The 13,506-nt window shown below is 45.0% G+C and overlaps 1 protein-coding gene across 1 annotated transcript in view; it reads right to left on the bottom strand.

Moving 5' to 3' along the window:
• gas2l1 (growth arrest-specific 2 like 1) overlaps positions 1-13,506 on the bottom strand; it is a 30,660-nt gene that overhangs the window by 14,794 nt on the left and 2,360 nt on the right. Inside the window, exon 2 of the mRNA XM_053653676.1 lies at positions 12,425-13,349. Within this exon, the coding sequence (XP_053509651.1) occupies positions 12,425-13,093 (669 nt within the window). The 5' untranslated portion in view covers positions 13,094-13,349. The remainder of the gene's footprint in view (positions 1-12,424; positions 13,350-13,506) is intronic.

Here is a 13,506-nt window from a genome sequence, read left to right as displayed (position 1 = left end):
ATCGTTTCAACTGATAAACGAACGCAAATAACCTTTAAACTTTATGATGGGGTTCGGTTCCGACTTCTACGGGTGACACCTGGCGATTGCGACTGGCGCCGATATGTTTACGGTTAAACGTTTACGTCCGTTACTGTCTCGGTGATCGGTCACGAGGCTCCGCCCCTTTGAGAGACACGCCATGTCGGAATTACCAGATGGCGACCCGGACGATCGAGTTGGAGCCATTCACGGCCTCGGGGTCGCGAGGACGCGGTTCTGTACGCCAGAATGAATCCGCGTGTTCTCCAACACAAGACGTGAAGAGTAGTCAGTTATACAAATTATTACGCAGAAATACTATTTATACTACTGAACTACATTATACCGCTGCTAGAAGTCTGAGCTCTCGAAAATTTCGAGTCCTTTACGAGTCGGATTCTCGTCGCCGCGGAAACTACGACACGGCGTCAACGTGGCTGATCTTTGGCTAAAATATCGAAGAGTGATACGAATAACAGACATTCTGGTAAACTGTTTATTGCATTCAGAATTCTTTTCCTGAGCACGAGGGCTAGAAACTCCTTCGCCAACGCTAATGTTTACGTTCACTAAACAAACAGTTTAGAGTGTTTGCTGATAGGGATTAAGACGATAAAAACGCCACGGCTGTCATGTTCATAACTGCCACGTTTTTATCAACTGGCACGTTATCCGCCATGCTACGATACGCTATAATATGATGTTAGAACGTGAAGACGTGCGAGTGTTAGAGTGAAATAAATCTAGCGGGAGTCTGGTACATCGGCGCTACATCACTGCATGAATAGTGCTCGCTGGAACATCACATCAATCACTGAACAAAATGTCTTCCACACTCGTCATTCAGCAGCACAGAGAATAGCACCTGATCCAGCGCACGCTCTTATTCTACCCTTTATTTACTTTATACATCACGCTCTGATACGAAGTTCCTCGAGCGCAACTTAATGAATGTGTCTGGTGTCTGTTTTGCCAGCTCTAAGGAGAAACACAATACACACACACACACTCACAAACACACACACACACACACACACACCCACAAACACAACACACACGCACGCACACACATAAACAAGCAGAGACAGGACTAGATAAACAGGGCCGCCCTGCTGAACACACACTCTGAACACACACACGTTAAGTGATTTACTTTTTTAACGAGTTCTCCTGGGAAAGAAACTCTTCAGAAAAATGTCGCTGAAATATCGAAAAGTTTTAAGTTTAATAAATGTTGTTTTTTTTTTTAAAGCGTAATTTATATAAATAGTGACTTACGTCAGACTGATTTTCGACTGACGCGTCGTCTCGGATTCCCGCGATGCATCAGACACGATGGAGTTTTGTCCCAGCCTCATTTTCAAGGCGTAAGATGTTAATAATAAGCTACAAAACCTCCGAACACACAGGAGCTGATACTTATTGTGCTGCAGATCAGATCTGTATCTGATCGCTGCTACGTCTGCGGCTACGTCTGCGGCTACGTCTACATCTACGTCTGCGACACTTGTCCGAAATCCACCAATAAGACGGCGGCAAAACTAACGCGACGGCTACGAATAACGATAAACGAAACGCCTCAAGCTTGCGTTACGCGTATGTGAGCCTGTTTTTCTGCATCGTGCCGATTAATGACGTGAGCAGAACGTAAGGAAGTAATATTGTGTGATCGTAGGTCTACCGTCTGCGGATCTTCACCGTACGGTCTGTTAGGTAGGTCATGTTCCGCGTTTACACACGCCGCCGGGTTTCTTCGCGGTTTGTTTAAAAACGGGATTGTGAATATTAATAAGTGACTGCGAGCGTGAAGCGTTAACTCACGTGATATTTTCTCTTTACACCCCGGCGTGGCCGATCGGTACGGGATCTCATCGGCCCGGTCGGTTGTCAGTTTCGAATAAACGTAACGTGAACGTCGGGTACGTTACGGTCTCTATAGCAACCACTCGTTCACAGGGACTCGTACGGAGGACGTGGAAGCAAGAAAAATCTAACAGAAAGGAGAAACAGAGAAAAATGGTCGATATGGTGAGGCTTTCCGTACGGAGAAATGCTTGTGTGACATCGAAGGAAGGAGTCTCCAGTGTCAGACGTCTTCAAGACCAGAGGCTGGTGAAGGAGTGACTGTTTATGGGGAACGTTCCACGACGTTAACTCTTACTACGGAGCGTTAGAATGCGTGACGTGTCGCTCGTTACTAAATGACAGGTCGTGACGGTTGAGGTATAACCGATTCCAGCTCCCACAGTATTCAGTATCTGGAATAACAGGACTCAGAGCTCCGGTTACATTCCCCGAGTCGCTATGGATCGGCGTGCGTCGAAATAAAGCTCGTATTTAATTCCGGGATTGATCCAGGGTAAGTCTGCGCTGCTCGGGACGAGGTTTCAGGGTAAAGACTTGTAATCATTAATGACGTTCTGTCAGAAACCAGAGGCGGACCTTTGACGTGCCGTACGAGTCTCCGTGGACGTGCTGTTGCTATGGAAACGATAACGTACTGACGTAAACCCGCGCTGCTGTCAGAGCTGCGGCTGTAGAGAATGAATCAACACCTTCTGACCAATCAGAATCCAGGATTCAGCAGCACCATGGTATTTCTTCAGTAGCGTTAAATAAAATCTCTGCTTTCCTTCGTGTCCTTCTTTCCTTTTAGTCACGACTACACGCTCGGTGTGATAGCGTTGTTCCGAGCGCTATCATGTAGCTAGCTTCACGCTACATCTGCTCCAACATGCGCTTATGATTTCCAAGCAGACAACAAAGTGCATGCGTGTGTGTGTGTGTGTGTGTGTGTGTGGATAAATTGTGAAGATAAAATTGCCTGCCAGATGCCGTAAAAATGACGACATCGGACAAAACTTCGGTGCAGATGTGGTGCTTCGAATTTCGCTTTAAACTACTGAAGGCTGATCATATTGTGATAGCATTATAATCATTCTTATATCCACACGTTATGATGGTGCTGTAGCAGAAACCGGGCCAGTGCACCGCGCCGCAGAGTTAAACTCCGTGTTCAGGATGCGTGAGAGTTACACCTTTAATTACCACCGCTCCCTGATCACTCATAACCATTAACCCTTTATTATTCCACACTACATACATAACACCACGATTACACACCTGAGAGAGAGAAAACACACAGAGACAGAAAGAAAAAAACAAAAAAAGACAAAGACAAAGAGAGAGAGAGAGAGACAGAAAGGGAAAAATAGATGCATCATGTCATGACCTACTTTCTCCCTGTGTGTGTGTGTGTGTGTGTGTGTGTGTGTGTGTGTGTGTGTGTAATGGCATGTACAGTAAAGCCACTTCAGGCAGTGTGTATTATCTAGCGTTATATTTCTGAAAGCATGGACAGAACTCTATCTCTATCTTTCTGTCTCTCTCTCTGTCTCTCTTTCTATGGCTCTCTATCTCTATCTCGGTCTCTCTCTCTATGTCTCTCTGTCACTATCTCTCTCTCTGTCTCTCTTTCTATAGCTCTCTATCTCTATCTCGGTCTCTCTCTCTATGTCTCTCTGTCACTATCTCTCTCTCTGTCTCTCTTTCTATAGCTCTCTATCTCTATCTCGGTCTCTCTCTCTATGTCTCTCTGTCACTATCTCTCTCTCTGTCTCTCTTTCTATAGCTCTCTATCTCAATCTCGGTCTCTCTCTCTATGTCTCTCTGTCACTATCTCTCTCTCTGTCTCTCTTTCTATAGCTCTCTATCTCAATCTCGGTCTCTCTCTCTATGTCTCTCTGTCACTATCTCTCTCTCTGTCTCTCTTTCTATAGCTCTCTATCTCAATCTCGGTCTCTCTTTCTATGTCTGTCTCTCTCTCTATGCGTCTCTATCTCTCTCTCTGTCGCCATCTCTCTCTCTGTCTCTGTCGCTATCTCTATCTCTCTTTCTATGTCTCTCTGTCGCTATCTCTATCTCTCTTTCTATGTGTCTCTGTCTCTCTCTATGTCTCTCTGTCGCTATCTCTGTCTCTCTCTATGTCTCTCTCTATGTCTCTCTGTCGCTATCTCTGTCTCTCTCTATGTCTCTCTGTCTCTCTGTCGCTATCTCTCTGTCTCTCTCTCTCTCTATGTCTCTGTCGCTATCTCTATCTCTCTTTCTATGTCTCTCTGTCGCTATCTCTATCTCTCTTTCTATGTGTCTCTGTCTCTCTCTATGTCTCTCTGTCGCTATCTCTGTCTCTCTCTATGTCTCTCTGTCTCTCTCTATGTCTCTCTGTCTCTCTCTATGTCTCTCTGTCGCTATCTCTCTGTCTCTCTCTCTCTCTATGTCTCTGTCGCTATCTCTATCTCTCTCTCTATGTCTCTCTGTCGCTATCTCTGTCTCTCTCTATGTCTCTCTGTCTCTCTCTATGTCTCTCTGTCACTATCTCTCTGTCTCTCTCTCTCTCTATGTCTCTGTCGCTATCTCTATCTCTCTCTCTATGTCTCTCTGTCGCTATCTCTGTCTCTCTCTATCTCTCTCTGTCTCTCTCTATGTCTCTCTGTCGCTATCTCTCTGTCTCTCTCTCTCTCTATGTCTCTGTCGCTATCTCTATCTCTCTCTCTATGTTTCTCTGTTGCTATCTCTGTCTCTCTCTATCTCTCTCTGTCTCTCTCTATGTCTCTCTGTCGCTATCTCTCTGTCTCTCTCTCTCTCTATGTCTCTGTCGCTATCTCTATCTCTCTCTCTATGTTTCTCTGTTGCTATCTCTGTCTCTCTCTATCTCTCTCTGTCTCTCTCTATGTCTCTCTGTCGCTATCTCTCTGTCTCTCTCTCTATCTCTCTCTGTCTCTCTGTCGCTATCTCTCTGTCTCTCTCTCTATCTCTCTCTGTCTCTCTGTCGCTATCTCTGTCTCTCTGTCTCTTTCTATCCTTCCTATCCAGCACTCAATCCTTCCAGCAATACTTCCATTTAGTGTTCAACCCTTTCTCCATCTCCGTGTGTGTTTGCATGTGTGTGAGTGAGTGTGTGAGTTTGTGTGTGTGTGTGTGTGCTTGAGTGTGTGTGTGTGAGTGTGTGTGTGTGTGTGTTTGCATGCATGCGTATGTCTTTGCGTGCGCGTGTGTGAGTGTGTGTGAGACAGTGACAGAGCTCCTGCTGGAAGGTAACAGCTGTGTAGGTGAGTCAAGTGCAACCTACACGCATCATCTACAGCTCACCTCACACACACCCTGCTCTCTCTCTCTCTCTCTCACACACACACACACAAGGTCACAGAGGAGAGAACTGGAGCTGCATTGTTGTCTGCTCACACAATCATAACCATCATCATTCATCTGGTGTATGTGTGTGTGTGTGTGTGTGTGTGTGTGACAGAGAGCATTTTTATTGCCAAAACAGTGAAGCAGAAGCAGGAAGTCAAAGCATGAGGGTGAGAGAGAGAGAGGGAGGGAGGGAGAGAGAGAGAGAGGGAGAGAGAGAGAGTGAGAGAGAGTGATAGAGATGTCTGATATCATATGTTCTGGTATGTAAGAATGTGTGTGTGAGTCTTGTACACTAAGTGTAGTGTACACTATGTAGGTCACTCCATCATGTGCTGATCAGCCAAAGGCAATAACCCCCCCCCCCCGCGTCTCTCCCTCTCCCCCCCACTCTTTCTCTCTGTCTCTCCCTCTCTCCCCCACTCCCTCTTTCTGTCTCTCCCTCTCCCCCCCACTCTTTCTCTGTCTCTCCCTCTCGCTGTCTCTCCCTCTCCCCCACTCTTTCTCTCTGTCTCTCCCTCTCGCTGTCTCTCCCTCTCCCCCCCACTCTTTCTCTCTGTCTCTCCCTCTCGCTGTCTCTCCCTCTCTCCCCCCCCCGCCCCCCGTCTCTCCCTCTCCCCCCCACTCCCTCTCTCTGTCTCTCCCTCTCCCCCCTCTCTGTCTCTCCCTCTCCCCCCCACTCCCTCTCTCTGTCTCTCCCTCTCCCCCACTTTCTCTCTCTGTCTCTCCCTCTCCCCCCCTTTCTCTCGCTCTCGCTCCGTCTTTCTGTGTTATTTTCTTGCCTAAAATTAGCTAAGGAGTGGACCAGAGAGTTAACCCGTTATAAACCTCCCCCGTGTCCTACACACACCCTGCTGCACCATACACACACACACACACACACACACCATATTCTTAGTGTAAGAAAGAACCGGCCGTACCAAGTGTGAGTTAGTACGGGGGGAGGTGAACGGTGGAGTGTGTTTGTCCTCCCGACCTGTTCGCTGATGGAAAAATCCTGTCTGAGAGACAGCAGAGTGTTTATACACACACTACTGTAACCAGGAAAATCACACACACACACACACACACACACACACACACACACACACAGACTTCTACTTTTCCACAGTGGGAACTGGAGGAAGCGGCGTCACAGTACAAGGTCTTAAAGCCTGTTTTATGATTCATCAGGACTTCTGACGGGACAGAAAGGTGTTTAAAGAGAACTTTACGTACAACTCGACCTCGACCGTTCTGCACTCTGTACTTAACCTCTAACAAATACCACGTTATAAACGCTTAACACAATAAAACTTACTTTGTGAATTTACGAGTAGCAGCAAAAAAAAAAAAATTCCGTAAAACTACTTTCATACTAGCAAGTGACTGACGGGTCCCGTCTGTTGTGGGCGTGGCCCTTCCTAAAATAAGCACACACTTGATTGAAATGTTACGATCTCGGATTAGATAGCTATCTCTGGCGATCCCTGCTACTTCCTTAACAACTTTATTTTTCTTCGTAATGCCTCTGCGCACGTTTAGCGAGAGGTCGTATAGGTATGTGGCAGGATAAGATGATCATTTTCCTTCCATTTTTGAAAGGTAGGAACTAAAGTCGTGAGCGTGGGACCGAAGAATCGTTCGGATTCGTCGCTTCTTTAACGCCGGTGTAACTCATTTGCACAGAAGTGTAAAAAACTGCCGTGAAGTTGCTGAATTCGCAGATCCGCGTCGAGAGAACGAACTCCCGGCTGTACAGCAGCGCTGCGTTAAAAAAAAACAAAAAAAAAGTTTGAATTTTTTTCTGTAATAATCGACATTATAATAAACTAATTTTTATCTGTTATATTTAAAGTATTTTATTTCACGTTGAAAAAAGAGAAAAAATCAGTATGAAATTACCACATGGTATCAGTTGCTTCCGGTCAGTTTATTTATTTTTTACATTTTTTTTTTATCACATCACATCATCTGCTTCCAGTTGGTGTGTAATTATTTATTTAAAAGAAAATGTAATTTAATAAATAAAAACATCACGAGGTCGATATTATTTGGTCATGTGATGTATTTTAATTTGCTTTATTTAAAATTGTATTTAACGTTGAAACTAATTTTTGAACGTCACCTCAGCTGCTTCCAGTCAGTCTGTAATTACTGATGTTATATAACATTATTTTTATCACGACATCTTGGGAAAGTGTCAAGTCATCACCTTATCGATATTACATACGATACACGATACGCTTTACTGAAACATCGTCAGCGTATAGCTTTTTAGTTTATGAACTAATTACGAATTAAAAGTAACTAAAAGGCAGCAGCGGATTTGAAGCAATAAATGTTTACTTGAGCATTAAAACTAGAATTCGTTTTCTCATGCATCACGTAAAACTAGCGTCGGTTTCTCGACTTTTACAGTTGTTTCGTTAGCTAGATTGTATCTCTAACTGTGTATCGTACAGATGTTTCCAGGTATCGTGATGACGTTTTGGTCGTATCGCCCAGCCCTGGAATATAAACACAAATGAACCCTTAACTTCTCAAACGGACGCGCCGTCTCGATTTTACATTGTTTTGGCAGAGAAAAAAAACACTTGTTGAATATATAAAATCTAACGCAAGTTTAATATATGAGTCTGCCTGTGTGTGTGTGTGTGTGTGTGTGTGTGTGAGTCACACTAACGGGAAGATATCCACTCCAGCCGGATCTATTTTCCATATTCTGCAGGGAGGACCAGGATTTCCTGCAGTGTATCAGATTAAACACAAACGCTGAGATCTCATCTATGGAAATCTCTTTCAAATTAAAAAAAAGTATTTATATGTATTTTAAAAAAGATTAAACGGGTGGATGAAAGACTGAAAGATGAAAGTCTTTTCGATCGCGTATTTATTTCCTCCTCGGTCGCAGTGAGACAGAAGGACGTGATGGAGAGGGAAATGGACTGGAAGTCTGTAGTGTGATGATGATGATGATGAGGATGATGAGGATGAGGATGGTGAGGATGATGTGACTTTGTGGTTGTTCCTGTATGGAAGCTCCATCAGGACCAGCGTTAATATTTAACGAGGAGCTCCGGTGTCCGATCAATCCGACCAGAAACACTAGAGGCGGTGCGATACGAGGAAAATATCATATCACCGTTCTCAAAGGCTTTTACAAGATACACGACACGCATCAGGATATATACTGCACGTCTGCGCACAACCTAATACAGTAATGATGCGTTTCAAAAGAAAAACGATATAAATAATACATTTAAATAAATCTATTTTTTAGAGATGCAAAGATGAAACTGAAAAGGTCGAATAAATTTGACGGAACAATGACGTGTTTGATGACGCGACCGAATAGCCTAGCAACCAGAGTGAGACACACGGACGTCACGACCTCCACTTCCGGCAGCGCGCTCGGAGAGATGAGAGGGCGCGCGCGTGCACGAGCTACGTGCACGAGTGCTCAGCGAGCGCATGCTCTTCGGATGTTGACAACCGTGACATTGTTTACTGTGGACACGTGCGTTTGTTTTGTTTCTGTTCCGGAGTATTCTGTCATGTCGCGAGACGTAAGGGAGTAGAGTACGGAAGCAGGTAAAGACGTATTTATTTAAGGGCAGGCAGACAAATCCGAATCGTAATCCAAAAAACGTAGTCAAGCAGGCAAAGGTTTCGGGCTATTGGCATACAGGCGTAAACGGAGCAAAGCAGGAGTCAGAGTCGCGTCACAGAAAACAGGGTCACAACACAAAACAAGAAACATGAACTAGTACTATGGACTGGGAGCGGAAACACCAGCGGGGACTAAATGAACTGATCTATAGTTTAAACTAACTAAATCTGTCAAGAAGCATAACATTAACAAGGTATCTAACTCTACTATATCCACTCTAATACTCTGCGGGGTGTACAGGGACGCGAGCGGTATATATCCCCAATATCATCAGCCGTATAGATCCCAATTTACATTTACACTTACACATTTCTGAGAAATCGCCATATAAATATAATTTTTTTAAAATTAATAATTCTAAAATGTCTGGATGTTAAATGCTACAATTTTGTGCTTAATCTTCTAAATTGTCAATATTTAAAACAATTATTTGAATTTTTTGCTCCATTTCAGCATTAATTCTTTTGCAAATATTTCTCATTTTTCTCAAAATATATATTTTCATTAACGGCGCACCATTTTAAAAAAGATTTCTAATAAAAAAAATACCTGAGAAGGGAATACAGCAAGACCGTGAAAGGTGGAACGAACCGATGGACTAACGATAACAACAATGACAATTAAATTATGACTAAATTTTTATAAAAAAGGAAAAATTATATTTTCTTTTTAAACTGTATTCTTTTTTTAAACGTTAGAAAATACAAATGAATGTAAAGGCATTAAATAAAACATCACTGATTCTTTCTTTTTTTAATGCCGCACTACTGTATCGCTCGGACGTTGTTCGTGAAGGTATTTATTGTATTTTATTTTTGTCGTATCGCTCGCTCTTGATCTTTTTCACTAGTGTAACTCACATTACATTTACATTACATTTATTCACTTAGCAGACGCTTTTATCCAAAGCGACTTACAAATGAGAAAGATACAAGCAAACTCACGAGAAATGAAACCCTGTAGGTGCTGTTAAACCTACTCGTGGCTATTTGTAGCCTCTCGCGCTGCTAATTCGAATTGCCGGGCAGTTCGTTGGAACAGGAAGTGGTTTGTCTTGAGGTCACTGGGTTTATTCATATAGAACATCATAAGGACATAATTCAGCTAAAATGACAACATACACAATTTAACACCTTAAACACACACGAACGGCTAAGACATGCCTTCTGTATGGGGTTAGGACTGGTCCGTAATTCACGTAGCACGTTCTCGCTCCAACCAATCACGATTTGTTTTACAATCAGGGCGGGAACCGATCTCGCACGAACAGCACTGTTCACGTTTTTTACTCTTCCTGAGAATTTGAATTTAACCCCGCCTCCCATGAATGACCGCACCGCAAGCGTGTTGGTCCTGAACGTTCGTTTCACCTTTCGTTTGAATCCCTGCAACCCATCGTGAGTATCAACTGTTTGCCTAAACCAAGCTCCGCCCTGCAAGGATTGATTGGCATGTGGAGGCCGTAGTCTTCACAGATATCGACGTTTTTGATCGTTATTGAGATTCAGAATCTGAGAAACTGAGTATTTTGACGCCGATTTTGTGAAGACAGGCCAAAAATCCTAGGACTGAAAGAAGGTTTTGCATATTATGCAAATTAGCTGAAAATCCGAGTGGGTGGAACTAAATGGTCCAAATTGCAGCCACTGGTGCTTGGACCCCTAAAACATAATTAACTCCAACACATTCATCACTCTGTGTGTGTGTGTGTGTGTGTTTGTGCTTGTGTTTGTGTGTGTGTGTAATTGTGTGTGTGTGTGTGTTTGTGCTTGTGTTTGTGTGTGTGATTGTGTATGAGTGTGTGTGTGAGTGTGTGTGTGTGTGTGGCCTCGATCTGCTGCGGAGGAGGCAAAACACACTCTCTTTTTTTCCACCCCCATGTGATGAGAGAGCCGTAATTACAGGATGACGACTACAGTCAACCTCAAAGAGAGAGAGAAACAGAGAGAGAGAAACAGACAGACAGAGAAAGAGAGAGAGACAACTACACAGAAAGACAAAGAGAGACAACTAGAGTGAGACAAAGAGAGAGACAGAGAGAGAAAGAGAGAAAGACAGAGAGAGAGAAAGAGAGAGAGAGGAGAGAGAGAGAGAGAGAAGGAGAGAGAGACAAAGAGAGCAAGAAAGAGAGAGAGAGAAAGAGAGAGACAAAGAGAGAGAGAGAGAAAGAGAGCGAGAAACAGAGAGAGAGAGAGGGAGAAGGAGAGAGAGGGAGAAACAGTAAAGTTTGTGGTGTTACAGAGAAACAGTAAGGAAGTGTAAACTCCTCTGTCCTGGAGCTGTGGGTAATCTCACAGTTACAGCTTCGCCTCTGAGTGTTATAAAGCACTGGCACTGAACGAGCTGTTACTATAGAAACGATGCTGATTAGAACCCGTCAGAGCTGCTGTTGAAAACTAATCTACACTTTCTGACCAATCACAATCCAGAATTATCCAGAAAGATCGGTGTTATTAGCAGCCAGCCTGTCTCCAGTCTCTCCTCGAACAACGGAAAGGTTTTAACTGGGAACCTGATATCAGCGAGTTTGAGAGAGAGAGAGAGAGAGAGAGAGAGCTGGGGGTCAGTGCTCACTCCAATTTCTCCTCCTGTGGACCCGGGAAAGGAAAAGTGATGCACACAGAGTCCGGCCCCGCCCATAACGTAACCGGTCTACAGTAACCCGGTATAAAGGGTATATATGTTCTCTCCATGTTGTGATGGACTTGTAGACGGCGTGCGGGTGTGATGATCTTCTTCACACACTGCAGTTCCTTCACATCCACGGACTTCCTGGTTTATCGTGTAGCGCTGATCCGTCACTCATTATTCGTTACACGATGTGCAGACGAGTTCCTCCCTGAACTTCCCCTCACCGTATTCGGTTCTTCTCAGGAACCTTTCTTTCTCTAAAAACCCGTTTAAAACGCCTGGATGTGAATTTTATGACAGCACCGTAAACTGTAATATCATATCTCTTTATTATAAGATAACGATCTTTTGCGTAAAAACGGCAGCTGAGGAAAAATCGCTACGCAACAGAGCCTGGGATTGGCTGTTACAAACAAGGCGTGCCCAACCCGATAGCTTTCTCTCGCATGCTAAATTTGCCATCCTCGAACCGCGATTTGTTTAACCGTCTCGTTTAAACGTTCGACATTTTACTCCGTTAGCCCTTTCCTACCCGTGTTCACGAAGCTCCGCCCCCAGGATCTACACTGGCCCGTAAAGTAGCGCGTCTACAAAATGATTGAATCCACGGTTTAATCTGTTGTTTGTTTCTTTTTTATCATGCACTATGTGTCCTTTAAAAGAAAAATCAATGATCGCACCTTAAAAACCTTTACCCTCTTATTTCATAACGGTAGTAAAATACGCGAAACTCTCATGATTTGACAACGTCAGACGCTGCGAAAGCGCCTAGCTGATCCTGCCACTGATTTGAGCTTGAGTGTAAACGTGAACTCTGACCTTTCACCTGTAGGGCAAATGAGTGTCATCCAATTTGCGTGAGGATCATTTAGTGACTCTGATCCTCGAGTAATAGCACCTGAGGGACTAAAGCGGTTCACACACACTCACCAGCTCGTCCAGGTTGCGCATGTCACACAGGACTCTTTTCTGCTGTTTCCAGCTGTTGACGAGCTCCGGTTCCGAGTCGCTGTTTCTCTTCTCCCGATTAAACGTCCTGCTGCTCGGCTTGTCCGCGTTCTCCTGCAGGTTCTCCTGGTCGCGGATCTCCTCCTCGATCTCCTGCTCGAGCTGCACCAGCATGGGGGCGGGCATGCCGAACTTGGCCCCTCGGCGCGCCACCTCCAGCAGGCACAGCACAAAGTTCTTCTCGTTGCAGCGCTCCACCAGGTCGTTGGTCTCGAACATGAGCACGTCTTTGATGCGCAGCTCGTGCCTGCACCAGCCGATGAAGTTGGACACGTTGTCGCGCGCTACGAACGATCCGGGAACCACGTTGCGGTACTGGAACGCCACGTCCCGCCTGGGAGCGAGGAGCGCCGAGTCCGGGTGCTGGGACAAGAACTCGAGCGCGGCGCGGTTCACGTTGTTGCCGTGGCGACAGAGAGCGCAGCCCGTCTCCAGGTTCTCCATGAAGGTGTCGGCCGTGATGTCCAGGTCGTACAGGCCGTTCAGCCACTCGGCCAGGTCCTCCTTCATGGCGTAGAGGTACTCCTCGCTGGACTTAAACGGCCGGATGCTTTTAGAAGCGGCGCACTGGATGTTGCTCTGGTCGGCCATGTTGTTTCTGATGAACGAGAGCGTTAATAAAGGCACGGAGTGACGTCTGATTGTCTGGATGGACGAGTTTGCTGAAAGCGGGATGACGACGCCAGCATCACTCGCTCGAGGTGTCCGTATGACGAACGTATCCGTGTGTGTGTGTGTGTGTGTGTGTGTTTGTGTAATCAACAAACTCTGGACGCAGCCGTGAAGGATCCAGATGTGGGTGAGATCCGGGTTTCCATCAAACACCACATTGTGATCAATCAAGCTCCTACGGGACGAACGGCAGAAACACAAACACTTTACAAAACCTTCAAAGACTTTTTCGTTCAGTTTTCTACGTGTTCATTAAAGTTGTTAAAGGGGTTAAGCCCAATGCAACACATAAAGAGTTGGTTCAGTGCTGCGCGTGTTAAGTCCAGATGAAC

The sequence above is a fragment of the Ictalurus furcatus genome, chromosome 22 (genome assembly GCF_023375685.1).
Source record: "Ictalurus furcatus strain D&B chromosome 22, Billie_1.0, whole genome shotgun sequence".
NCBI lineage: Eukaryota > Metazoa > Chordata > Actinopteri > Siluriformes > Ictaluridae > Ictalurus > Ictalurus furcatus.
The sequence above is the reverse complement of the archived record's forward strand: the minus strand, read 5'-3'. Positions and strand labels throughout refer to the sequence as shown.